The sequence below is a fragment of the Haliotis asinina genome, chromosome 13 (genome assembly GCF_037392515.1).
Source record: "Haliotis asinina isolate JCU_RB_2024 chromosome 13, JCU_Hal_asi_v2, whole genome shotgun sequence".
Lineage (NCBI taxonomy): Eukaryota > Metazoa > Mollusca > Gastropoda > Lepetellida > Haliotidae > Haliotis > Haliotis asinina.
The window spans coordinates 43,654,395-43,682,281 of NC_090292.1; the positions used below are offsets into that span (position 1 = coordinate 43,654,395).

Here is a 27,887-nt window from a genome sequence, read left to right on the forward strand (position 1 = left end):
ACCAAAGTAGCTTACATGAACATGTAATATCATAAATACAAATTAAATTGTCCCAAGAGCAAAAGCTGAAATTGCCTTTTTCCATACAATGACCCGTTAGTATGTTTCATTTTATTTCACAGGAATGTGTATAGAAATTAAGATAATACAATATAAAAAGCAGTGGCTGCAAGATTAAAGAACAAAATAAACATAAAAAGATTAATGTTGACTGAAAATTTCAACAACAATAAAGAATTGGCCCATCATATTTCAAATAAACAAACAAATACTATTTTTTTTTAAATGTGACTTTCCAGGGTGTAAACCAGTCAGATCAAGCACCCATTGGCTGGTTCATTTGCCGATACGCCCAGCCGGCTTTCGTTAATGGCTTACTAGTATAGGCCTGATAAAGTTCAAATTGCATGTGGTCAAGGACTGAAGGTGTGTATTGCATATTGTCATTAGCAGACAGGCAGGCAGACACAAAGGTGTCAAAATAACAGACACCGGTTTTCGTCTGTGAGAGAGGCTGCTTATTACAATAAACACGTCTTTTTATGTAAGGAATAGATTATGTAACTGTTTGTGTAATCAACCATGATTTGACTACTCTTGTCCGCGGCCGTTTAATCCGAGTGTCCAGCACAGCTGTTGAAAACACTTTTCACCACAGCTGGGTTTTCTTTATCACGTCATTTTTCAAATACGTTGAATTTGCATTTTTGATAATTTATTACTGCTAGTTTACACCAGTAGGTATGAAAATCTGCAAAGATTTGTGATGCATGTAAGCTTATTTATGTTTATAAACATTTAGAACTTTTCGATTCCTATATACGAATTCAGTTTGCTGACTTTCTTGAGTTTTTAATACCCAATCAGCAACGACATTCACTTTCACTGATGCACCGCAAGCTTCTGTTAGGGTCCAGGTGTCTCCGTCCGCATCCTCTGAATACATTCTAAAGCTAAACCCTGGGACCTTTGAAACAATACTAATAAGTAGAATACATTTCAAGCTGGGGGGTACGGGCCGGAAACTCAACCCGGCTGTCAAATAAACCCCGATCTGACACAAAGGAGTCATGGTTTAAGGCCTGGTTATATATTGTATTTTCTATTGTTTTAGATTTATATGCTCGTTTCATATCTGAATCTGTTCTAATCGGGCTGGTTTTGCATTCTTTTGTCATTAGTTTACATATATCAAGCTTTTGTCATGTTATAACTTGTTTTGTCAGATTATACCTGAAATACTACCTGTACGACCAAACCGTTATTCTCGTCTCCTGATTCTTCAGAACCGTCGTAGCCTTCAAGTGAACTACACTGGCGTTGACGCTAATACCAGGGCCTAGAAGCCTTCAAGTGAACTACACTGGCGTCGACGCGGATACCAGGGCCTAGAAGCCTTCAAATAAACTACACTGGCGTTGACGCGGATACCAGGGCCTAGATTTTTTAAGCTCTTTTAGCGCTAGGATAGGTGTAATTTAAAGTTAATATGTGGATCTTACGACTATCTTAGCGCTAAGAGTGCTTCGAAAATCTAGGCACCCACATTCATGAAAGAAGACGAAAAAATAGTTTATAGTGTCAGGCTATACAATATAGAATGCCATATGAAACATCACCCGAACAACTTAGGCCTATTTGCCACTGTCTTTAAATGTGCTTATACAAGCACCGTATGGTGCTAAAATGTACAATACAAATGAGCAAATGAACACTTTTAGGTCACATTTTGAGTGAGTCTAAATCTAAATATCGAAACATACTTCTAGTTAAAGCGGCGACGGAGTTACTGCTGTTTCATTAGAAATACGAGCTGATCCTTGGGGAAAATGTTTGATCTAAAGAAGGAGGCGCGATTCCAGAGCGGACGTCTTACGGTTGGGTACAAACTGCATGTTGTCAAAAGATGCATCTCGTCTTCAATGCCGTTAGTACTGCAAAATTTATGAAACGACAAGTCTTAATTTCTAAGGGGGTGTTCCACTTTTAAAGTTTGCTAAATAGCTACGGGACAATACATTTTTATCTCTAACGAAAAACCTAATAGGGCATTAAATCATGGGACTCACACATAAACTGTGATGTCAGATCGATGATCACATGTCATGATCATCTATAGTGAGCCCCGTGCCGATCCTATTGCTTTCACACCCGTCATTAATAACTATTTTCACCAGAAATCAACTCCTACACCTTTTGAAGGATAATCAATCTTCAGCAGAAGCTGCGCTATTGATATACTCTCAGCTGAAGATGACTGGCAGTCACTTTGCAGCTAGATCAGATGATGCCGTGTTGTCAATGAAGCTACCAGAGCGGACGTCTCCACGAACAGGGGGAGATGAATCTTGTGTCATATGTACTGTTATACTGAACACAGTTACTCAGGAACTGCTTGCAACATTTTAAAACAGATCTTCCCCTCCACAGAACAAGTAAAGCTGGACAGCATATGAATTAGAAGTGCGAAGGAAATTTAATTGTTGCAAAGAAGGTGTGAAATTACGCAACATGAGATTGTTGCTGTTTCTTTGGGTTTTTGCGCACGTGTGGCCTGGAATTGATTCTGCTGTGTTTCGAGCCAGAATTTGCTCCATCGTCGTGAACAACACATTCCTACCCTACGACATCAGACGGGCTGGCCCGGCTGTAGACATGGCGTTGGAGGACGTTCGACAAATTTACGACGGACTCATCGAATTTTCCTTCGTCTTTCGTGATGGGGGAAACGTGTGTGGCCCTGCCGTTGTCGGCGTAGAAGCAGCTGACGTCTACCACAACGACGCACCCACTGTGTTCATTGGGCCGGGTAGGTACATGACCTAAACTTGGATGATTGTTGTTTTACGTCTCAGTGAGCAATATTTCAGCTACGTAACGCTGTCAGTAGCTGCACACTTGCTGATGTGGCATTTGACTACTTTCACTTACAGCGCACATCGGCTATTTCACGTCGTCCTGTAGACAAATGAAAGTAGTCAATCCTGTGAACAAAATATTTAGTCGGTCTGCAAATATTCGAGTCTGGATCAAAGAGTGGTCCAGTGGTCAACAGCATGACCATTGGTTTAACAGCTCAAAACTAAACCCAGTAAACTATGAGCAGCCTGTCATGTTCCACATTCATACAAACGCTGCAGAATACGACATTGGTCACTAAAGGTCGGTGAGGGTAGCCTAGTAGTTAAAGCGTTCGCTCGTTCCGCTGAAGACCAGTTTCTCATTCGTACATAGGTACAAGGTGTGAAGTCCATTTTCTGTCGGGCCCAGCCGTGATATTGCTGAAATATTGCTGAAAGTGGCGTAAAACTAGACTCACCCGTCTTCCATTATGTGTGTTTCCCATTAATTTAAATAGAATCAATGTTTACTGACTCATGTTATGTTCAGGAGTGAGTGAGTTAAAGTTTAGATTGCGTCAGCAATATTACAGTCATGTAGCGATGAAAAGAAGGAAATTGCGTTAAAATAATCTTTCTACAAAGGACGATGAAATAGGTAGGTACGTCGCTGTTTTGGAATAAAATCAACATGATAAGTAAGATAGTACATCGTGAACATTCCTCCCTCATCTGCCCAAAACGCTGTTCCAAAGGTGGAATAATGAGTGAGCTGAGTTTTACGACGCTCTTAGCAATATCCTGAGCAGTATGACAGAATGGAATAATAGACATAGTATTCATGGTTGGAATCGAACTCGAACCCGATTTAACCAATTCGCTACCCAGCTCCTGTTCAAAGAAGACTAAAGTATAACCATTGATCATTTATCAATCTGTAAATCCAGGAAGGAACTTTGACAAATGTCGATGATCGTGAAAGAGGTGGTCATGGCTGCGAGAATTCTATGGCGTTATTTTAATCATTTTAATCTAGTGCTAATTAATACAGATTCTTTTGATCGTTTTTCTGAAGGTTTGACAAGGGCATCTTTGTTGATTGGTTTGTTGTTTGACGCCGCATTCGGCACATTTCACTGTGTGATGGCGGTCTGTGAATAATCCAATCTTGTGCAGACAATCCAGTGATCAACATCATGAACATCGATCTACGCAACTGGGATACGATGACATGTGTCAACCAAGTCAGATAGTCTGACAACCCGATCTCGTTAGTTGCCTCTGACGACAAGCATGGTTTGCTGAAGACCAAGTATTCAAGGTTGACAATTGAGTGAGTGAGTGAGTGAGTGAGTGAGTAGGTTAGAGTGAGTGAGTGCCACATCGAAAACCATAGTCGGGGCCATGGAGACTCGGGCCATTTGTACCGACATACACCATCCCTTCAACCATTGGCGAGTGTATTCAAATTACCCATAAAAATCTGGTAAGTCTGAATTTACCTATAGTAGTTTTTTACTTGCACACCCTCTCAGGAGGAAAATATGTGCACAGTACTTTTCTGCTAATTGCCCGGGTTTGTCTATTTCATTCCTGCAGGAGAGATTATTCAGTGATGATTTACATCGACTCATGATCCATTGAACAAATCCAGGTAGATATTGACAAATTATGCTTTTCAGCGTAATTACAAAAACAACAATCCCCTGGTGAGGATCTTTTGGACTAAATACACCCTGTTTTCAATCCCTCGAGACATGACCGCATCAATACATACACAGTGACTTTTGGAAAGTTATAAAACGTGTGTAAATGTGTCATAAATGAAAGATACGTCGCATCGGTCAATGTTGTTTTAGGTATTATTTGCTAACCTGTTCGGAAAACAAACATACCGTAAGTTAGGTTGATCGATTGATACAGTGCCTTCGGGTGTGTTTCAATAGGTTCTGTTGTCAGTGCTACCGCTGTGTATATAAGTTCAGTGCCAATATACGAATAATGGTTTATCAGTCACCCATTTCCTATGTGTGTAAAAAACACACTATATACTGTATTGTGTTTGAAAAAAACCCAACAAATTCCACGTGTTATATGGTAGTTACAGGAAAAATAAAACTAAAATCGAGGTTTGATGTTCTTGGCAACATACTTGCAATCTGTGTAGAAAACATACAAAGAAAACCCGTGTATATCAAAAAGGGAAGGTCAGTAGAACTATGGCACGAAACTGATTGCCAGACATTTCTGAAATAAGGACTGTTGAATTGTATTTATTGCACAAATCACCGCCGGGCTCATCACGCCGAAAACCCGAAAATAGTACTGGTACAATTTGTTAAGCTCATTCTCGTGTCCCCGGCCAAGATATGATTTTAGTAAAAGAGATCAAGGAGGAGAGACAGTCGCCTTTAATTCCCTAGTTTCTAGAGAAGCAGCATCCGGGACCAAATGTTCTAAAATATCAGCTATTATTGACTCAATTTTTATCTATCTATCTATCTATCTATCTATCTATCTATCTATCTATCTATCTATCCATACACACACACACACACACACACACACACACACCACACACACACACACACACCAGCACTCGTTGGGACTGAACAAATAATCCGGTTTAGACGATGTGGCGGATTGTAGAGCTGATGATACGTGTACAAGCCACAGACGGGACTGATATTGTACGCCAGTGTTGACAACATGCCGGAATGGACAGTTGCCGGTTTCGACAGCTTCCACTGTACATACATACTCAGGCAAGAGAAAAAGACTCTGTGAAGCTGACGTCACTTCCCAAATGGCGTTTTGACTAAAAGTCATTTACTCACTCACTGTTTCACAGGATGCAGTCTGGCTGTAGAGCCTCTGAGCTACATGGCAGCCAAGTGGAACATCCCTGTCATCACTCCCGCAGGATCCGCAGGAATCCTGGCAGACAAAACCCTCTTCAAGACCCTCACCAGGCTTTCATTCGGCATGCAGGAATACGCAGAAATGTATCTATACGTGCTCAACATGTACGGCTGGAAGCACGTGGCTCTCGTCTATGACAAGGACGACGTCTTCTCCGGCATCATTGGCGCAACCTTCTACAACATCTTCATATCGACTGACCTTGCGCTTGCTCATCATCCCGTTAGGTCAAGGTCGTTTGGTGATGGCGAGTATCGGGAAGTTTTACGGAAAGCGAACCAGGAAGCTAGAGGTAAGTGTGTACATGTGGGGCATGTTTCCATCACAGTTTATTACAGGAGAATACGTTAAGAACGAACACGCATATCACGAACTAACCTGTATGACGAATTGTTTGTTTTGTGGTGGTGTTACATAAACTCTCCTCTCAAAAATGTTTAAGACACATTGCGCGTGCCTTACGTCGGGAACATGCTTTCTGTGTGAACTTTGCATGCATCGTTTTCATTTTTTCTTGATAAACAATTACAAACACACTTTGGGAAGCATCTGTGAACAATTCACAACAATCACGGTAATGTTTATGAGATTCAAACATATCGTTGTGAAAATATATAGAAAAAAAACCTGCTGAACACGCGTATGCGTTTCTTTTTTGAAGAGTGTATATCAGAATATATCCTGGTAACGACACGATGCGTGATGCCTTTAGCGCGTTATTTGTTTTCTGCATGTATAAATATGTACACGTTGGTCTAATTGATGTTTGCATCTATGCTGTTTACGTCCTGGAATGGCTTCACAATTTATGTTTCCTTAATTGCCAAAACCTCTTGTACGCTTTACTTTAACATTGATTTTTCACTGTCTTAGACTAAAAATATCCTAGAAACAATTATATGATGACTAGTCGTGACATCCGATGGTCAGGATCCGCCGTTTAAAGACAACGCTGTGCATAAATAGTAAAAGGAGAGATATCTATGATTACATATTTCTCAACCGCTTTCGATCGACGATAGGCCAAGGCTCTGACATGCGCAAACCTTGCCCTGCTTTCGATTCTGTATTTGCCGCTAATGACACAGTTTGGCCAGATATCGACCTTGTCAGTAGCGGTTACCTCTGCGAGAGTGAGTGAGTGAGTCATTGTTTCCACCGTGTAGCGAAGACACCAAATTGACACATATACACAAATCCATTATTTTCAAACTCACTGGCAAAGAAATGCTTAATATTATGCACACATTTTACCATCGCTATGTTATCTCTGTGCAATTTAGAACAGTGGCTATAACAAATTTATTTGTAATTTAGAATATACTATCTACAACGACCGGTGAAGATTCGAAGTAGAATAGGTCTTCAGCAACCCAGACTTGCCACAAAAGTCAGCTATGCTTTTCGCCTAACGGGATCGTGTGGTCAGACTCAGTGACATATTTGACACATGTCATCGGTTCCCAGTTGCGCACATCGTTGCTCATATCGTTGATCACAGGCTGGTCTGGTCCAGACTCGATTAGGAAAATTTTACGCTGCTTTCAGCAACATTAGAGCAATATCACGGCGAGGGACACACGAAATGAGATTCACATGACGTTCTCATGTCGTGAACCAAACCCAAGTCCTCGAGCCAGCAAAAGCTTTAAAGACCAAGCCACCCCACCGTCCCACAGGTTGAAGGTATTCACCAAAATCTCGCCTTGAGGTGTTTTATGCACGGCTCTTATCTCACCTTTTGTGCTAACAGTGTTCATAGTCTTGGCAGCCCCCGACACCACTCGCAAGTTGCTCCTTCATGCGCATGCGCTGGGATACACAACTGGACAGCATGTCTTCCTGTCAACTATTCCTGTCGACAAGAAGTTGGATATTTGGCAGAGGAGTGATGAACATGACGAGGTAGAGTGGCTCAAAGAAGTGGGCAAATATATTAGATATATTATATTTATAAGAATTTTATAACAAATTTTTAACACTCCACTTTGTCTTCAGAAGATACTTACAGAAAAAAACGTATCCTTTACACAAAAATAACGATGCATACTTTCAAGTAGGGTTAATATTTTCTCCAGAATATCACAAAATATAGTTTTTGTTAAAACATATACAACAATTAACAGTTCATACCTTCAAGTGGGGATCGATAACATTTCTTGTAGTCCAGAATCAAAGTTTGTTCAGAAAATCCCATGCTTTTTATAGTTTATGTGGCTCCAATTAATGCCATAAAATCGAGAACCAAACACGCCCTGAGGGCATTGATTCATTCGGGGATACTTTATCTAATCTGAAATCGAATCAGTCTGAAATCGATCACCCACAGTAACAAACTATAGACGTTGTCACTTATAAGCACGTGCCTATCGTGTTAACCAGCAGATTTCTGGAATGAAACTGGAGTATTGTTGATCTTGTTATTGCTAATCTGCCCCGACAAGCTTCATTCTTGAAAAAATAAGTTTGATGATTTTTGTAAGAAACGATTAATGGGATCGTGTGGTCAGGCTCACTGACTTGGTTGACACATGGAATGGTATAACACGACAACTGCAGGGTGCAGTGTTGAACATTTTTTCTTTAAATAATTCCCCCAATAGTTGTCTGCTTTCAAATTATGCTGGATAATAATATAGCAACTTATACAACGTTAAACCACGCCAAACCGAAATGCTCTATATGACATTATTACATAATAACGGATATTTTTCCGGGTAACTGCGTGTGAGGCGCTGAGAAAGGTTAAGTCACATGACCTATCCTACCGGGTACCCATCTTTTGTTGGATGAAAACAACATGTGTTATGTTCACATATGATGTCCACAGGTCGTTAAAGAGGCTTGTCAGTCCGTTATGTTCATCGCCCTGAGTGAGAGCTTCGACCTAGAATACGTCACATTCAAGAGGAACATTGTGAACAGAGCTTTGAGAGACTACAACCTGGACTTCGGGACAACCGAGGTAAGTACAGCGAGTAAGAATGGGCTTATGTCGAATGTAGCGGCTGATTGAATAAATGTTTCAGCCGATCAATATTTCAATATTTCTCAGCCAAACTTGGCACGTAGATATGTCTAGCGACGAACAATTGCGTTTTGGTAGTTTTGGATTTCTGAATACAGCATATTTTCCGTTTCCATGGCAACTAGTGTCACATCGACCGAACTTCGTGCTGGTGTTCTTTTTCGGAGAAGAACTTGAAAATCGTTCAATGTTTTCTCGCCAAACTTGGCACACACACACACACATATATATATATATATATAAAACACGTTTCACTTTGTCTGAAATTAGTGGTAGTGTTCCTGTCTGGAACAAAACTTTTTAAACTTTAATTCCTCTTCTTCTACTTTATGACGATCCAAGTACCTAATGACATAAATCAATACCCTATTTACCGTATAAACATTACTAAGGTACCTCAAAAGTAAATAAAACATAGTCATAACTGGTTGACATATTCATATAGAGTATTTCACCATTCCGGTGATATTGATGTCTTCCTGTTACTCCCCCCCCCCTCCTCTAATGGACGGCCGAATAGGCACATTGTTAAAACTGTGATAAGAACTTCATACATACAGACAGCTTTATTGATCACGGGACAAGAATGCACACAAATTGGATTTGGATGTCATTAAAACAGAAAGCTCGTTTCTTGAACGTGTCGTCAATGATCATTATTAGTAATGACCTGACAGAAGCTATTGTGTAAGCAGTAATATAATGAATATTTCAGCAATAATGAAAACACGGACTCGCATCAAAATGTGGGACACGTTAATGTGCATTGTTACTGGTATAATAAACAACCTTTGAATAGACAGTTCATCTGCTCCGTCTCACTCATCGTTGACCTCAGAAACTTAGTGAGATCCTTTCGGATTTCCTCCCACAATTCCATGAAACGAACTTAATCAGATAACACGCAATGTCTCTCACGCTTTGGGTGGTTCGGTAGCGTAGAAGTTGATATAACGTGAAAATGACGTTAATCTGAACCCACATAATGCTGTTCATGTTTCGGGTGGTTGGGTAGCCTAGAAGTTGAAATAGCGTGGAACTGACTTTGATCTGAACCCACACAATGTCGTTCATGTTTCGGGTGGTTGGGTGGCCTAGAAGTTGATATAGCGTGGGAATGACGTTAATATGAACCCACACAATGTCGTTCATGTTTCGGGTGGTTTGGTAGCCTAGAAGCTGATATAGTGTGGAAATGACGTTAATCTGAAACCACACAATGTCGTTCATGTTTCGGGTGGTTGGGTAGCCTAGAAGTTGAAATAGCGTGGAAATGATGTTACCTCGAACCCACACAATGTCGTTCATGCTAGGAGCGGTTGGGGGGCCTACAAGTTGATGAAACGAGGAAATGACGTTAACCCTATCCCAGGCAATGTCTTTCATGCTAGGTGCGGTTGGGTAGCCTTGAAGTTGATATAACGTGGAAATGATGTGAACCCGAACCCACGCAGTGTCCTCAGGCTAGGCGCGGTTGAGTAGCCTGGAAGTTGATATCACGTGGAACTGATTTTAACCCGAACTCCCACAATGTCTTTCATGCTTGGGATGCTTGTGTAGCCCAGAAATCGAAGACCTGAATTCGATTCCCCACATGGGTACAATGTGTGAAGCCCATTTCTGGTGTCCCCCGTCTTGATATTGCTGGAGTATAGCTAAAAAGCGGAGTAAAACTACACTGAGTTCATGCACTCAATCTCTCATACCATACATATATCTTTGTTATTTACAAATCCCTTGTGTGTTTCAGCCAACTATATTGCTGACTGGATTCTATGACGCAATCGTGATATATGCTGCTGTCATCAACGAGACCCTGGCCCAGGGAGGTGACCCCACCGACGGAATAGGCGTCACGCGTCGAATGTGGAACCGAACCTTTAACGGTACGTCCTCTGAAAAAAAGGTCTTTGTTACTGAAGAGATCAGTTCGCTATCGTCTTTACAGAGCAATCCCACACAAAACGACAGCGCTTTAAACCCTGACCTGAACCCTGAACCTGCCCTGAACCCTGACCATGACTCTAACCCTGACCTTGACCCCATGACCCTGAACCTGACCTTGACCCAAAAGTAATTTCTCAATACTCTTGTCCAATTCATTAATCCGATTTGTACAAGTGTACTATCCCTTGTTTCTTTACGTAACCAATATATCATGTTGGACACTACTTCATGCCAATTTGACCAGTGGAGGTCCGGGGTAGAATAGGCCTTCAGCAACCCATGCTTGCCATAGAAGGCGACTATGCTTATCATAAGAGGCGACTAACGGGATCAGTTGGTCAGGCCCGCTGACTTGGTTGACACATGTCATCAGTTCCCAATTGCGCAGATCAGTGCTCATGCTGTTGATCACTGGATTGTCTGGTCCAGACTCGATTATTTACAGACATCTGTCGTAGCTGAAATATTACGGTGAATGAGTGCTAAACTCACTCGTTTACCCAATTACCCATTAATGAACTGTAATAATCATGTAATGAACATGCTGTTTTTCGGAAGGGACTTCTCATCATTCCATCAATATCCATCTTCGATCCATCCTCATCTTCCTTCCATCCATCATCTGGATGTCATCCGTGTTACTGGTTGCCTAGCTATTCTCTGGGATACCTGTTCACGCCTAACAATTCTTAACGAGTTACGACTGTCGTAACTTTCATGAACGGGGACCTGGATTTGAATTGATCTTCAGTTACCACCGTTTGTCATAAAAGCCGACTAACAGGATCCAATTTGCCTATATTGATGCTCATGCTGTTGATCGCTGGATCTAGTCGATTATTTACAGACCGCCGCCATATAGCTGGAAACGTGCTGAATATAGCGCAGTCAAAGCACAGCACATTCTTACCCTTAACATGTCATTCAAACCTTGTTTATATGTGAACAACCTGTGAGGAGTTGGAAGGTTAATAGTTGTTGAGACTATTGAGGGATAATAACTATTGCAATAGCGATAGTCTGTTGCAATATACTATTCCGGATTGTTGTGACGGCGATCAGGCTTGTATTACTAAACTATCGAAAGTCACACATTTTTCGTTTCTACGCTCGATTAATTGCTATCGGAGACTCAACAATTACAATCCATCGATAGTTACAGATCTAATAAATAGTCCCATAACCCATCCCACCGGGTACCCATTTTCTGCTTGGTAAATGTGGGAACTTTTGAACAACCTCACTTACTAGTGTTCCCCCTTGGGTTCAGAAAGGGCAGAGTAAATTCATGGAAAAGGGTACTTCATGTCCTCAAAGGGCATGTTGGTGAGGATTATTGAAAAAAAAAATGTATAAGAAGTCAAATGGTCTTATAATTTCAATTCTAAAGTTTGTTTTTACTCTTCTCAGTTTGTATTTTAAGACTATAATTTGAAAGAAGCATTTCAAATCTTCAACATACCCAGTCGTCATAGTAAACGACTGCGACTGAAGCGAAAAAGGGCAGGGCGCAAAATAAAAAGGGCTGGGCGCTGCGCCCTCCTAAATGTGCCTACATTGATCACTACTTACTAAGGTGAGATCACATGCATCACATGCATTCAAAACATTCTGACGTCAAACAATGAGGTCAACGCCCTGAGCGTCGTTTATGTGATTTCAATCTTGTCCAAGCAGTCCAGAAACACAAACAATACAAAGACGTGTGTGATCACACAAATTGAATATATTTTAGGTCAGTCCAGGAAAGTAATTATCCCTCCAAATGAAAATACTGGTTTTATATCAACACTAGTGTTGGATGCTAGCTTAGTAAAGGTCGATTATGAGTTTTCACCACCTTTGTCTGTTTACGTTCCAGGAATAGGCGGTCGAGTTTCCATCAACGACAACGGCGACAAATACACCGACTTCAACTTGTTCGATATGCAGGATACAGCTAATGGGATGTTTGAGGTGATTTGATTACTGTTTCATCAACGGGTCGTATTGGACGTTCACGGTATAATCACACGGACGTGTCTGTCCCGTGTATATGTCAGATTACCTGTAGGAAAGGGATTAGTATTATATAACATCTAACTAATCTCACTCGACTATCTCTCGATACAGATATCCCTGACGGTAAGTATAGGTTAATCACCCTCACGAGGTAGTCATTTAAATGTTCGACACAATATATACATCGAGTTGCCGCGACCCAGCAAAACTGTTCGCTATATCCACCAGTTAATAAATCACGCGATTCTGATAACTGTGATAGACTACCGTTTAAACGAACTTCGTGGATCACGAAGTCCGAAAGTTGCCGCTCAAAAAACCTGTTATATCCGTTAGTCGATATAACTCGTGTCTTCTCATCATAAGCTTGCGGAAGAAATAGGTGATGATAACAATGATCCCTTAGTTTTGGATGAGAGAGAGAGAGAGAGAGAGAGGTTTAGTTTTACCGTTTTGAGCAGTAGCACAGCAATATCATGGTCGAGTAAACCACTAATGGATTCACACATTGTATCCACGACTGGTATCGAACCGGTGCGTTTGGCGTGACGGTCGAATGCTTGAACCACTAAACACCTCAACCCTCCCACCCTTTCCTCACAAGCCCTATTTGTTTCACAAATTGAGTGTGATGTCAGCGATGTATGATCAGACTGAACATTTCTAAGTTCCTACATCTCACAGGTTGTGGGCGAGTACGATGGTCAAACCAAGACATTTAACTTTAGGCCTGGTATGTCCGTTAAATGGGTCGGTTCCGGCCCGCCACCGGATGTACCAGAGTGTGGCTTCAGGGAAGACAGATGCTCAGTAACAGGTCAGTATATTCAATATTGCGCAGAAGCCATTCCTGTAAGAGACCTGATAAAAAATTTCAGCAACCCGTGTTTGTCGTAAGCGGCGATCCGATGGTTTTGCTCGCTGACTTTGTTGACACAAATCGGGTCACCATTTTGTGGTAATAGGCACTAAAATTATCTGCACCATGTGTTCTCGAAATCAGGTGCAAGATTTGATTGTTATCATTTAAGCTGTGATAATGTACAGCATGTTAGAGTGTCCCTGGTTTAAGTGAGCACTATTATTCATGCAAAATGTTAATGTCTAATTATTTTGTGTTTTGCACCTTTTTTGTAGATAACAGCTTCACCCTGTCAGTGGGTCTGGGAGTAGGGTTCGCTTGCATTGCTGTTATCGCAATCGGCATTCTCTTTCTTATATACAGGTACCTTTCTTATATACAGGTACCTTTCTTATATACAGGTACCTTTCTTATATACAGGTACCTTTCTTATATACAGGTACCGTTCTTATATACTTCTTAATACCTCATTCAACTTGAAATGTTTCAGATATAATTATATGTGTTATGAATTGTGTTGAATAATGATAAAATAATTGTGTTACAGGAAACTTCAGTCACAACACGACCTTTGGTGGTGGAAAATCGAATTGAATGATCTTCAAATGAATGATCGAAAACTTGGCAGCTCGATTTTCAGTTTCGTATCACAGGTATGTGTGCGGCCGAAACTGAGTGAGTGAGTGAGTGATTGAGTGATTGAGTGAGTGAGTGAGTGGGTGTGGTTGTCTTAGTACCATCCTCCACAACATTCAGAACAGAACAGAACTTTATTGCACTTCGACCGATAACGTAGGAGGTACAAATTGATATCAATATACTGAAGGGGGAAAAGGGATCATATCAAAGGACAAGTTGTCTTTACTTTTTCCAGGTTTCCTCACAAACCTTGTATCGCACAGTTTGTGAAGACACCTGGATTAACGTAAATGAACACGTGCTCTTTAATGTGATCCCTTATTTTTTCCCTTCGGTATATTATGGCGGAATAATAATTAGCCGGAAGATTTTACAATTTGCATAATATACTTACAGAGCTAACTGAGATTTTACAGATAGCTTTTCACATGCGCGATTTAGATTTTAACATATTTGGTCTCATAGTAAGGGAAACTGTTAAATACAGTGATCTTTCTCATCTGAAATATGTTCATGATGAAATTCATCACTAGCACCATTCATACGACATAATTTACGCTATTCCTTGCTTTTCCAAATGCGCCGAGTTCGATTCCCATATGAGCATAATGCGTTAAACCCGTTTCCCCCGCGTGATACTGCTGGGATGTTACGAAAAACGGCCCCAAAATAAACCCAGCCAGGCTGTTCCTATTGTGCTGTTGAAGATCGTAAGTGCAATTTGTTTTGAAACACATGCCATGTTCCTCTGTATACTGGACAAGAGAGTTATATTTGTTGATGTTTACGTAGGCGAGCTTCACGGGGAGGACAATCACATCCATGCATGACGAGATCAGTAAGGACGTCGCTGTTTACAAGGTAGAGTCGATATGTAATTACCCAGGTAACACACAACGTTGTGCAAACCTGGATCTAGATTTGGAACGTCATGACACAACATTGTGGGAAGGTTGTAGATTTGGAACGTCATGACACAAAACTGTGGGAAGGTTGTAGATTTGGAACGTCATGGCACAACATTGTGGGAAGGTTGTAGATTTGGAACGTCATTGCACAACATTGTGGGAAGGTTGTAGATTTGGAACGTCATGACACAACATTGTTGGAAGGTTGTAGATTTGGAACGTCATGACACAACATTGTGGGAAGGTTGTAGATTTGGAACGTCATGACACAACATTGTGGGAAGGTTGTAGATTTGGAACGCCATGACACAACATTGTTGGAAGGTTGTAGATTTGGAACGTCATGACACAAAACTGTGGGAAGGTTGTAGATTTGGAACGTCATTGCACAACATTGTGGGAAGGTTGTAGATTTGGAACGTCATGACACAACATTGTGGGAAGGTTGTAGATTTGGAACGTCATGGCACAACATTGTGGGAAGGTTGTAGATTTGGAACGTCATGACACAACATTGTTGGAAGGTTGTAGATTTGGAACGTCATGACACAACATTGTGGGAAGGTTGTAGATTTGGAACGCCATGACACAACATTGTGGGAAGGTTGTAGATTTGGAACGTCATGACACAAAACTGTGGGAAGGTTGTAGATTTGGAACGTCATTGCACAACATTGTGGGAAGGTTGTAGATTTGGAACGTCATGACACAACATTGTGGGAAGGTTGTAGATTTGGAACGTCATGGCACAACATTGTGGGAAGGTTGTAGATTTGGAACGTCATGACACAAAACTGTGGGAAGGTTGTAGATTTGGAACGTCATGGAACAACATTGTGGGAAGGTTGTAGATTTGGAACGTCATGACACAACATTGTTGGAAGGTTGTAGATTTGGAACGTCATGACACAACATTGTGGGAAGGTTGTAGATTTGGAACGTCATGACACAACATTGTTGGAAGGTTGTAGATTTGGAACGCCAAGACACAACATTGTGGGAAGGTTGTAGATTTGGAACGTCATGATACAATAATGTGGGAAGGTTGTAGATTTGGAACGTCATGATACAATGACGTGGGAAGGTTGTAGATTTGGAGCGTCATGGCCCCACCTTGTGGGAAGGTTGTAGATTTGCAACATTATGACGCAAATTTTCACAGCGTTAGTGTTATCGTCATTTTATAACGTTACGTCATATGCAAATTGACGCTGAGGAAATGTACGCTTTGGTCCCCTCACAATGACTGTTCTTATAACTTAGTATCACGACAGTGTCCTTTAAAACCTTGCAGTTTGATATTCTTTCTTTTACTATTCGGCTACGGTTTCAGGGACTCACGACCTATACATGCACTTATCAAACAGACATTGGTGCGAATTTCTGTTTTGTTTCTAATCTAGCGTTCAGTAGTGGGAAAACTACCAGACTGTCAACGTTAAATAGGACGTTAGACAACGTAAGAGACGTTAGTAACGTAGCCTTGTGGTGACTTAGCAATGACGCATCACAAGGCCAACCATATCGTTGTGACGACGTTCGTGGTAGCCCAAAGAATAAAACTTTAACAGCAAAAGTCTAAGTTTGTGACATCTTTGTGGCAACTTGAAGTTGTTAGCGGGTGATGAAAGAGAAGTGGAGCAACAACATTTCTTTCGGAAAGAGTCCATTTCACAACCAGGATTGTATTTTCTGTTCAATATAGGTTAAACATTGATACTACACCTGTTATCTGATTTGCAGGGAATTCTTGTACGCTTGAAACGACTACACATCAAGGACATCCTGCAGATTAACAAGAAAATGCTTCAAGAGTTCAAGATGGTAAGTGACAGTAGTCATGTGACTTTGTAAATAACACCAAAAATTCCGGACGACCAATCCCTCGACAGCACAGCTGATTTTAAGCACTGGCCGGCGTCTTGACATTCCTCTAGGGAGGGAGTCAGGTGTTGAGGTGCAGGTCACGCCGTTTTTAACAACATTCCACCAATATTACGACAGGGGACACCAGAAATGTGCTTCACAAGTTGTATCCATGTTTTAAATAGAAACCTGGCCTTCGGCGTGACGAATGAACGCTGTAACCAATGGACTACCCCTCCGCCCCTTGACATCTAAATATTGCCCTACAAGATGATTCAGTGTCATATTTTCAAGATACACGTATTGGTTAAAAAAACAACAAAAAACCCCAAAAAAAACAAAAACAAGAGCAACTGGAGGATGACGTTAATGTCATAATTATGTTTTTTGTACATTTCCGGTCGAACATTTTCCAGCATCAGTACCTGATGGTCAGTCGGTAGAGGGGTGGTAGGTGGCGCTGTATAGTTCAGGGTCTAGAATTTTGAAGCTCTCTTATTGCTAATATAGTCTTAATTGTCACGCATTAACATAAACGTACCACAATATTGCGCTAATTAAGATAGATGCGAAAATCTAGGCCCAGTAATGAGGGCATGAAGGTCGGATGACGGAAGCCGATAGCGAGAGGTGGTTGGTAGGTGAGAATGGAGGTTGATGGTGGACTGTGATGGAAGCCGATCGAAGGTTGAGGTTAAATTTGGAAAATAGGAAAATGTAACGGTAATAAATAAATAAAATGAGTACAATGATACATATACATAATACAACAAACAAATTACCTTCTATATGTTCTGCTTCATGTTGTCAGATTCGGGACATCAACCATGCCAACTTGGCCCGACTGTGTGGGGCGTGTTTGGACGCCCACAGCAAGGTATTAGTTGGAGAGTACTGCCCGAAAGGAACGCTGCAGGTCAGAATCTTGTAATATATGACTAAATGAACTCATGAAACAGAGTGTGGTCTTTTCTGAGCTCAAGGTCATGTTTAACATGAGAATTTGCAGCAACATAGAACTGTGATTGCGTCCAACAACATTTTGCTGAACATTTAACTATAGTAAACTTCGTTTATAACGAACACCATTATAACGAACTGTCCGTTATGACGAACTGATGGTAATCAAGTTTCATATCCCAACAGGATCTGCTGGGCAACCCTCAGATTAAACTGGACGCTCAGTTTAAGTTCTCCCTTGCAATCGACATTGTACAGGTGAGTGAACGAGGAAATTAAATTTTAGATTTACACCTGTTCGGTTATCTATTTTGCTGGGTTAATGCTACTGAAATCTTTGTGTGTTATGTGTGTGGTGTTTTGTCACCGCCAGTGGCATTTCCGTTCATATTAGAGAGGTCCTGGGTAGCCTCCCCTCACCACCTCAGGATTCGCAGATAGAATTTTCCGAATAAAGAATTCTTAATTGATATATTTTATCATTATACAACTTCTAGAAGCTTGTGAAAAGGTTAAAATTTTGATAGATTATTAGATCTCTGAAAAAAAGAATGTTTTGATATTTTGACATACGTTGTAAAGTTTACGTCAGATTTAAAGAAAACACACTTGGAATTGTCCGTAAGAAATTTAATCGGGTGTGTGTGACATCTTCGTCGACTTTTGAGTGGTTATTTAGAAGATTTTGTCACATAGTTTGCACAGTAGATAAATAGTTTTATTCAAGTTGGGAATTATCAAGGACGAAAATTAATGACAAGATATGACAACATGATCGGAACCCACGTTTACAGGATCTTGCAGAATTGCCTTTCCATGTATACTCCTTACACACAGTTTTCGTGTTCTGCAGGGAATGTGCTTCCTCCACGATAGTCACCTGCGTCATCATGGTCGTCTGAAGAGCAGCTGTTGTCTGATCGATAATCGTTTCACTGTAAAACTGGCTGATTTTGGTCTGCAGACGTTGTACAAGAACATCGCCGTTGACAAAACATCCCAGGAATATCTAAACGGTGCGTCCTGTGAGTGAACGAATGCACGCTTTGATTGAAAACGTGTCAGATCCGCCGGGTCTTAGAAAGGTATAACAACAGAACATGCCAAGACAAGGTGTTTGGAATTTAAAATAACCAAACTTCAATCCGTCAATCCTCGACGTCTTGGGGGTGCCATTGTTCACATAAGTATTCTCCTGGTCCAATTTCAATTACGAATCAGGTAGTGACGTCACCTCTGCAATTTCTCACCCGAATAATGCGTGCAATATTACTCTCGCTATTGTAACCAGTGTTTGTTTTAAAATATACCGTAATAGAAGATAAAGCAGCGAATAGTCAACTAACCTTTCTTTGTTTAAGATATATGAGGTTACTTGGGTGAGTGAGTGACGGAGGGAGGGGGTGAGTTACTGAACTGATAGATCGAGAACGGCATTTTCTTTAAGGGAGGTAGGAGGGTACGCGAGTGAGTGAGTTGTTTTTAACTGACTGGGAGGCGGACACTGAGATTTGTTAATGGAAGATATGCGGGTACATGATTGAGTGAGTGAATGGTCTGGGTCGGATATGCGTGAGTGAGTGAGTCGTTTCTTTTGGTCGGTGTGTGTGAGTGTGTAAGAGAATGAGTCACTGATCCAGGCAACGAATGCTACGAAAGATTCGGGCAAGTTTTGACACAAATTGTTATTCTCTACTGATGCATTTCACATAGGTACCTCAGTCATCACTGACTTCAGTCGATCGTCATAGCAACGGATATCTCACGAAAAAGAAACATGGTCGTGACGTGTTATGGATAATTTATCGATTTCACAGGCCAATGTACTGAAAAACGCTCACTGCCATTTGCACTTCTTTCATGAAATACATTACAATAATGTGTATGAATAGTGGAGGATTATATGTATCATGCCACTGAATGTCATGTGTTTTATGATTGTTACAGACTGTAATCAAGACGGACAGGTAATGTATCTACGTCGTGCAAATAGAGTAATGGTTTAATGAGAGTTGCTTGCAATTGACAGAATGTCTGTGGACAGCGCCGGAAGTACTGAGGGGCGACGTTGCTATGGGAACCAAAGCAGCTGATATGTACAGTTTCGGCATTGTCCTGCAGGAGATAATCACGCGGGAATCTCCTTTCTATAACGAGACTTTGGAAGTAACTGTGCCAGGTTGTGCATTTGTATAGTCTGTTTGCAGTGAAAATGGACCGACGAATTTCACTTGAAACCGGAAAGTAGGCCAACCAAAGAGAAGTTAAATGCAATTTAGAAATAAAATTGCGTATCCTCATAATTCTTCCTTGCTAGCTGCAAAATTTAAAGCCTCAAACGTTTATTTAACTTATGATTAAAGCTGTTTAACAAACGATCACAATTTCAAATCGTTATTATTGGTTTGTATTATTTTGGGATGAGCTCGGTGAAAAAGTGAAGCAAAGGCACGAGCTGAGCTTGATCAGCGTCAACTTACACCAACGCTACCTGTTGTGGACGCTTAATGTGTATGCACTCTTGTGATACAAACAACTAAAGCGGTTTGAAACTGTGATCGTTTGTTAAACAATCTTTTTCCTAGGTTGAAGAAACTTCTGAGATTTAAATATTCAATTGGCAAGGTAAAATTATGAGGGTTTGCAATCTTAATTTCACTTTATTCAATTTACTTTTTGTTTAACGTGAAATTCATCGGTTCGTTTTCTCTGCAAAGAGACCCACTGACGTGGTTGGAATATGTCATCGTATCACAGTTTCATTGATCGATGCTCATGCTGTCGATCACTGGACTGTCGTGTCCAGACTCGATTTGTTATAGTCCGCCGCCATGTAGCTGGGATATTGCTAAAGGGGAGCCTTAAACAACAAACAAACCACGTAGAGGCAACAAGCAATCGTAATCAAATCAACTGAAAAAAAATGATTGTTCTCTGCTTGACTCGATCCTAAGTCTCATCCCGACGTGCCCCTTCTTCATTTCAGATATACTTGCCAAGGTCATCAAGGGAGGTAACCCTCCTATGCGACCCAGCTGTGAAGTACCAAACAGCTTGACGGAACTGCATGAGCTGATGCAGGGCTGCTGGGCAGAGGATCCAGAAGGCAGACCGAGCTTCCACGCCATACGGAAAGATCTCAAGAAAATACTCACGTGAGCCAAACTCAATCCGTTGTGAGATAACAGCGTCGCCATTGCACCCACGGTTCTGATTCTGTGACTATGTTTCCAATTTGAACATGTTTGCACTGTGGCCTTTCACCTGTGACCGTTATTTCCCGGTGACAATTATTCAAAATGACTGTTCATCAAATGTGGCCATTCTGCCCATGTGAACTTTCTTCCCTTCTGACCATTATTCCGAAGTGACCGTTCGACCAGTGTAGCTATTGTTCTGAGTGCGTGACCATTCCGTGGCATGACGTTTCCCCATGTGTCCATTTTTCCCATGACCCTACGTGGCCGTTTTTGTCCCACGGTTGTAGAGAGAGTGTAGTACATCACACAAGAGAGTCGTTGAATTTGAGAATTTGTATAGATATTTGGAGCTCTGTTAGAGCTAAGGCAGTTGTAAGGTAATGTTCATAAATGGCACTTTGACTATCTTAGCGCTAAGAGAGCTTCGGAAATCTAGGCCCTGGATACAGAAGATAATTAATAACGCAACATAATGTTAATCATTCCAGTCACCATAGACTTCGTTTTCTCTTTCCCTTTCTCTCTCTCTCTCTCTCTGTCTGTGTGTCCGTCTGTCTCTTTCTCTCACTCTCCCGCGCCCCAGAATTCTGAATTAATAATTTTTAAGAATTATAAAGTAATTTGATTTTTTAAAATTTCACTCTGTTGACCATTATGCTGAACATGACTAGTAACGCAACATGACCTTAAATGTTCCTATCACCATGTACCTGGAGAGAAGGTTGGACATATTTCAAGAGTGACGACAGTTTACAAGAATCGGTAATAAGGTAGCCGCAATGCTAAGTCATCTATATTGTGTTTGCAGTCGTTTTGGTGAGTCCGGGAACTTGTTAGATACTCTCCTAAGACGTATGGAGCTGTACGCCAACAACCTGGAGAAACTGGTGGAGGAGAAAACGCAGGAATTACGGGAGGAGAAGAAAAGGTCGGAGGAGCTGCTGTATCAGATCCTTCCCAGGTAGACAAACACACTAATCCATCCACGTAGACGAAGCAAGGCAAAGATCTATGCAGTCCTCAGAAGTGTTTCGTAGTTTGCCTTTAAGAGACCAGGATCCTGGTCACTTTTAGTGCTGCGGTCCTAACATCTTGTTCTGTGTTTACTCAATTTCCCTTGAAGTATCCTGAAAAAAAATCATTCTTCATGTCTGTGCGTCAATCTTGTTATTTGTCGTTCTCCAGAGGTTTGGAGGATGAACGAAAAGAACAAAGTCCATTTTTAACTTTTCTGACTGACATGCTGCCGATGCAGCAAACGATTACAAACGCGCTGGTGCTGTTCTGGTAGTGTAGCATGTTATTGATCTGACAATGATTTGAAGGGAAAATCATTTTAACATTCTGCCCTGTTTGGACAGTGTCCGAAGCTAAAAAATGACCCGTTTCTTTAGGTATTCAAATTACGTCCATTCGAAGTATTTCTTACTTATGAAGTAAGTCAGCTTCTGCATCTGCTACAGATCTGTAGCTGAGAGGTTGAAGCGAGGCCTGAGAGTTGAGCCCGAGGCGTTTGAATGTGTCACCATCTACTTCAGCGACATCTGCGGCTTCACCAACATCTCCGCCAGGTCAAGCCCAATGCAGGTCAGGTCTTAAGTAACATCACCGTGACTCCATATTACTGTCCATACTACATCCACGCCTGACAGGATGACATCAGTGATGATTAACGACATCACCGTGACTCCATATTAGTGGCCATACTACATCCACGTCTGACAGGATGACATCAGTGATGATTAACGACATCACCGTGACTCCATATTACTGGCCATACTACATCCACGTCTGACAGGACGACATCAGTGATGATTAACGACATCACTGTGACTCCATATTCCTCTCCATACTACATCCACGTCTGACGCCGTTGATAACGAATACTGAAATTTCAATTCTGAATTTTGAAATCTTTAGAAAGTTTACGGTGTATCTTTATTTACACCGCTACTCTTGAAATGTTGAAAAAAATGTATAAAATATGGTTGCTGATAATCACAAAAAAGTAATCCATAACGATGTCTAGCAAATGATGCCCGTCCAGAATCGGGGTAACGTCATCATGAAGAGTTCAGAAGAGCAGAAAAATGTTCATGTCATTCCCGTTTCTCATGTGCTCCGAAATACGCGCGTACACGACCACACAGACACAAGAACAAAAGACACAAAATGAAGACACACAAATATAATAATCTAGTTGTGTGTGTCTATCTATCTGTTACATGTTTGACTTCAGGTGGTGGACCTCCTCAACGACCTCTACTCCTGCTTTGACGCTGTCATCGACGCCTACGACGTCTACAAGGTACTTTCATTAGGATCGTGTAAACAGTAACAACGTAGTATGTGTTCTGTATCAAATGTATCCATGGAGATATAGTAAATGAGATTAGTTTTACGCCGCATTCAGCAAAATTCAAGTTATATAGCGACGGTCTGCAAATAATCGAGTCTCGACCAACCAATCCTGTGACCAACACTATGAACATCGAGCTTGGGATATGATGACGTGTCAACCAAGTTAACATGCTTGACCGCTTGATCCCATCTGTCCCCTCTAACGACAAACATACTTTACTGAAGTTCGATTCTAACCGGATCTTCACGGGTCAATGGAGATCTAGAATGCACTAGTATAAGAAGTATACATTGAGAATAGCCAGGCTGGATTATCTCCTGAAAGTAGATTATGTCTATGGATCAGTGCAATCTGCCTCACAAGAGCGAATACGTAATGTGTATAAATTCAAGACTTCAGTGTTGAATGGAGTGAGTTTATTTTTATGCCGCTTGCCCGGATCCGGATCAAGCCAGGGCTTTAACCTGTGGTGACCGACCACACCTGAATTAATGAGTAACGTATCACCAGGATTTCCCAGATTGTAAAAGGTAGAAATCTGTGCTAGAACGACATTGAAACATTAGCTTCACGGGTCAAAATGGCAGAACAACACTTGTATCAAACTGTCCTAGGCGTTGTCAACATATGGATGTAATTGCCTCCCTTAGCTGTACAAGGATCCGACAACTCCATCGATGGCTGCATTCCCAAATTCTTCTCAGTATTTGCCACTGGTCTGAATCAAGGATATCATTTGTGACCAATATTGTTTATTTAAATCAGGTTTTATTGGTATTGAATAAAGTAAGCAAGAACTGATCGTCAAACGTAAAAACCTCGAGACTGATGACGTCACGTCTTCGTATCCTCTCCCAGGTGGAAACTATCGGTGACGCGTACATGGTGGTTTCTGGTTTACCACAGAGGAACGGAAACAAACACGCCCAACAGGTCGCCCTGATGTCACTTGCTCTGCTCAGGGCGATAGACACGTTCAGGATGCGCCACTTGCCGGATGAGAAACTCAATCTGAGGATTGGCTTGCATTCAGGTAGGACGAAGCTGTTGTAAAATACCTATTTTCTGATCATCTGTGTTTCAGAATCACTTGGATTTATCTCAAAGTGTACCCATTGGAAACGTAGTGTGGTGTTGGCTCTGATGTGATCTACGATCATGAGAATTTATGTATATTTTGTATATTTTTTTCATTTAACAACAAAGGCCAAGGAGAAATAAGTTTTGTCTGAAAAAATATTCTACGAAATGCTACTGCCAAGCAAGAATAATCTGAGCATCGACCTGAGAATTGAACCTATTAGCATGTGTACTACTGGCAAACAAGGATAAGCTGAGCATCGACCTGAGAACTGATCCATATTAGTATAAGTACCATCCACTGGCGCTTGCTATCGTGTGCTAATAAGCCCCAGGTTTTCCTCGATCAAGTGTAGTGCGATGGGCGAAGCGTGAGAATCGTATGAGCAAGGCAAGTCATATACTGCACGGGCAGTAAGTAGACTACATCTCTCCCTTTCACAAACCAAATGGGTTTGCTCATTGCCATGGACTTTTCGTAAATACGTTCTTGCGCCGGTCCATCTAATCCTTGTTTGTTCAGTAAAATAAATAATGAATAAAAACAAATGAAAATACATAGGGTGATAGGGCACGTTTTATGTTTATTTATGGGGATGTTTGCTGATATACTTCCCTCATGAATATCCGTTTAACATTTTCTGTTTTTACACACAGGGTCTGTATGCGCTGGTGTGGTTGGACAAAAGATGCCGAGGTACTGCTTGTTTGGAGACACAGTTAATACAGCATCAAGGATGGAGTCGCACGGACAGGGTGAGGACATCCTCCTTAGTCAAGGGTGTACAGTGACCATTAACGTTCAGGTCCTGTCATTGTCAAAAGACGGTCAAATATCATGGTTTGGTCGTAGCGCCACTGGTAGTTTAATGGCTTATGTCCCTTGTCTGTCCTTCTCACTGTCCACAAGGACTACACTTTTGAGACAGTGTCATCAACATTGACAATCATTTCTTTGTAATTATACAAATCTTATCGCGCCAAGTGAATGAGGCGATAAGAGTATCGTGACTGAAAACATGACAATATCTTTTTTATTGTTTCTGTATAGGAAGACGTTAGCGAAGTGTTTTAGGCAGAGAGCAAGACTACTTACCTGTGAAATGAACCATAACACATTGGGCAAAGCTTCCCCCAACCACCCACCACTCTAAAAAAATAATAATAAATAAATCATAATAATAAAAATATATAAATAAATAAAAATTTTAAAAAATCCGAAATTCAGGAATTTCAAATTATCTTATATAACGATTTACGTCTGAGGTTTGAAATGCTCGTGATTCCATGCTGTACACTTCAAATCATAATACACGGTGATGGTATGTGTTTCCATTCCTTGATATGAGGCAGTTTCATTGCAGCTTTGAAGATTCACATCAGCGACCCAACAAAACAGATTCTGGACATCTTCCACACATTTAACATTGAAAAGAGGGGCGACATAGAGGTGAAGGTCAGTGTACAAATTTTACCGTCAATACTGGAAAACATGGCAACATTTGTGTCCGCGGAAGGGACAACAAAGATATATTGTAAACATGTTGACTCAATAAATGTTAAAAATAAGCAAGTCAACACATTGATTACACAACAGTCTCGTTTCCTGTTGACCGGGTTCCATCCCATTGCGTAACTTAGTGCAATAACCAGTACAGAATTTTTAGACTAATCATTTAACTGGCTACATAAATATTAATCAGTATGACCTGATATATCTAAGCACTTGTATATTGCAACACTGCGCTCCTTCTAATACTAGCGAACACGTCGTACAGCGGGCTCTGACAAACGAAAACCTGGAAATCGTGGAAATCTCAAAAGGAGGTTCTGCCGCTGGAAATGTTTGGCGGTCTAGTACGGTACTGATATTATGTCAGTTTCATTGTGCGTTACAGGACTACGCTAAATAAGCGCACAAAACACGTAACAGGTGTAAACTGTGAGCCAGATGCATTGTGAGCCATTTTACGACCTCATCAAACAGGGGCAGTCTGTGACGTCTTAGTAAAGGTCATGCTGTCTACACCTCACCAGAAAATAGGAAATACGGTGTTAGTAAAGTTTAAAATTGAAATTCCTCTGTAAATACAATATTCTTATAAAAATTGGAATTCAGTGTAACCAGAGTTGTTTGTGATGTCTGTTTTCACTTTCACGCTCGACTGAAAAGTAGGTCATAGTCTGAATAGCTTCATGAGTGAGTTTGGTTTTACGCCGCTTTTAGAAATATTCCAGGGATATCACGGCGGGGCACACCAGAAAATGGGCCTAACACATTGTACCCATGTGTGAAATCGAACTCGGGTCTTAGGCTTGACGAGCGAAAGCTTTAACCACTATGCTACCCCATCGCCAGAATAGCTTCATGAGACTCATATTTCGGTATGCAGCTATCCGTTTAGTTTGTATTGATGTTCTATCAACTATTACAAATTGAGAGACAGACATGTCCAGTGAGAGAAATTGTCTATCCAATTAGGAACGTACGGTAGTATAGTGGTCAAAGCGTTCGCTCGTCCCATCGAAGACTCGAGTTCGATTCCCTACGTGGGTACAATGCGTTAAGCCCACTAATGGCGATAGCGCTGGTATATTCCCATCCACACACTCTATTCAAATAATATTACATACAATGCCTGTTGATATGGACCCCATCGGTCTAATCATGTTATTTTTATTTACAGGGGAAAGGTTTAATGTCTACATACTGGCTGCTGTCTTCCTGCCATTCGCCTCATGACACCGACGGAAGATCTTCTGCATCTGCTCAATAGTCCACCACCGCGCAAGAACTCAGACTGGAGCAAACAGTCCAGTAGCCCACAGCATAAGTATCTGTCTACTCAGCTGGGATACGATAATATGTGTCAACCACGTCAGCGAGCCTGACCGTTAGTTCCTCTTACGAGAAGCATGAATTATAAAAGACAAATTTTAAGGTACGAGCCCGGACATTCACAGGCTCGTTCAGACAGAGGGAGGAAGCAAGAGGTTACAGCTAAAATGCAAATCATGACCAAGTTCGCGGTTCTTTACAGAGAAGAAATGTTAAACGATTCTGATTGGGTATAACATTGAAAAGGTCAAGGGCAAAATGAGCTATGGGTCAAGGTTCAGGGTCATCTTCCAAAGCTGTATTCCACAGGGGGTATTCCTAGGAGATATTATTTTGACAGCAGATTTTGTGCAATGTCCAGACGTCATGAACTTGATGACGTTACAATGACATTACATGACGTTACAATGACATTACATAGCTGCACTGCATG

The 27,887-nt window shown here is 41.2% G+C and overlaps 1 protein-coding gene across 1 annotated transcript; it reads left to right on the top strand.

Annotated features, from left to right (window-relative positions):
- The first annotated feature begins 2,655 nt into the window (after nt 1-2,655).
- On the top strand, nt 2,656-27,399 carry LOC137259564 (atrial natriuretic peptide receptor 1-like). Its single transcript, XM_067797191.1, has 22 exons — nt 2,656-2,809; nt 5,692-6,054; nt 7,516-7,685; nt 8,593-8,727; nt 10,541-10,676; nt 12,599-12,693; nt 13,423-13,548; nt 16,891-16,971; nt 17,825-17,929; nt 18,160-18,231; nt 18,827-18,998; nt 19,712-19,753; nt 20,003-20,152; nt 20,960-21,128; nt 21,461-21,467; nt 21,995-22,134; nt 22,637-22,760; nt 23,413-23,481; nt 24,394-24,568; nt 25,273-25,371; nt 25,980-26,071; nt 27,303-27,399. Exons 1-22 carry the CDS (start codon nt 2,656-2,658, stop codon nt 27,390-27,392), a joined length of 2,766 nt encoding a protein of 921 aa, XP_067653292.1. The 3' UTR covers nt 27,393-27,399.
- The last annotated feature ends 488 nt before the right edge of the window (nt 27,400-27,887 follow it).

Bases quoted from the DNA above. Each gene is read 5' to 3' on its own strand.
- LOC137259564 (XM_067797191.1), top strand. From the start codon at position 2,656: ATGGCGTTGGAGGACGTTCGACAAATTTACGACGGACTCATCGAATTT. The intron at 20,153-20,959 runs GTTGTGCATTTG...TCTTCATTTCAG, and splicing joins TTTGGAAGTAACTGTGCCAG to ATATACTTGCCAAGGTCATC. The intron at 25,372-25,979 runs GTGAGGACATCC...GTTTCATTGCAG, and splicing joins GATGGAGTCGCACGGACAGG to CTTTGAAGATTCACATCAGC.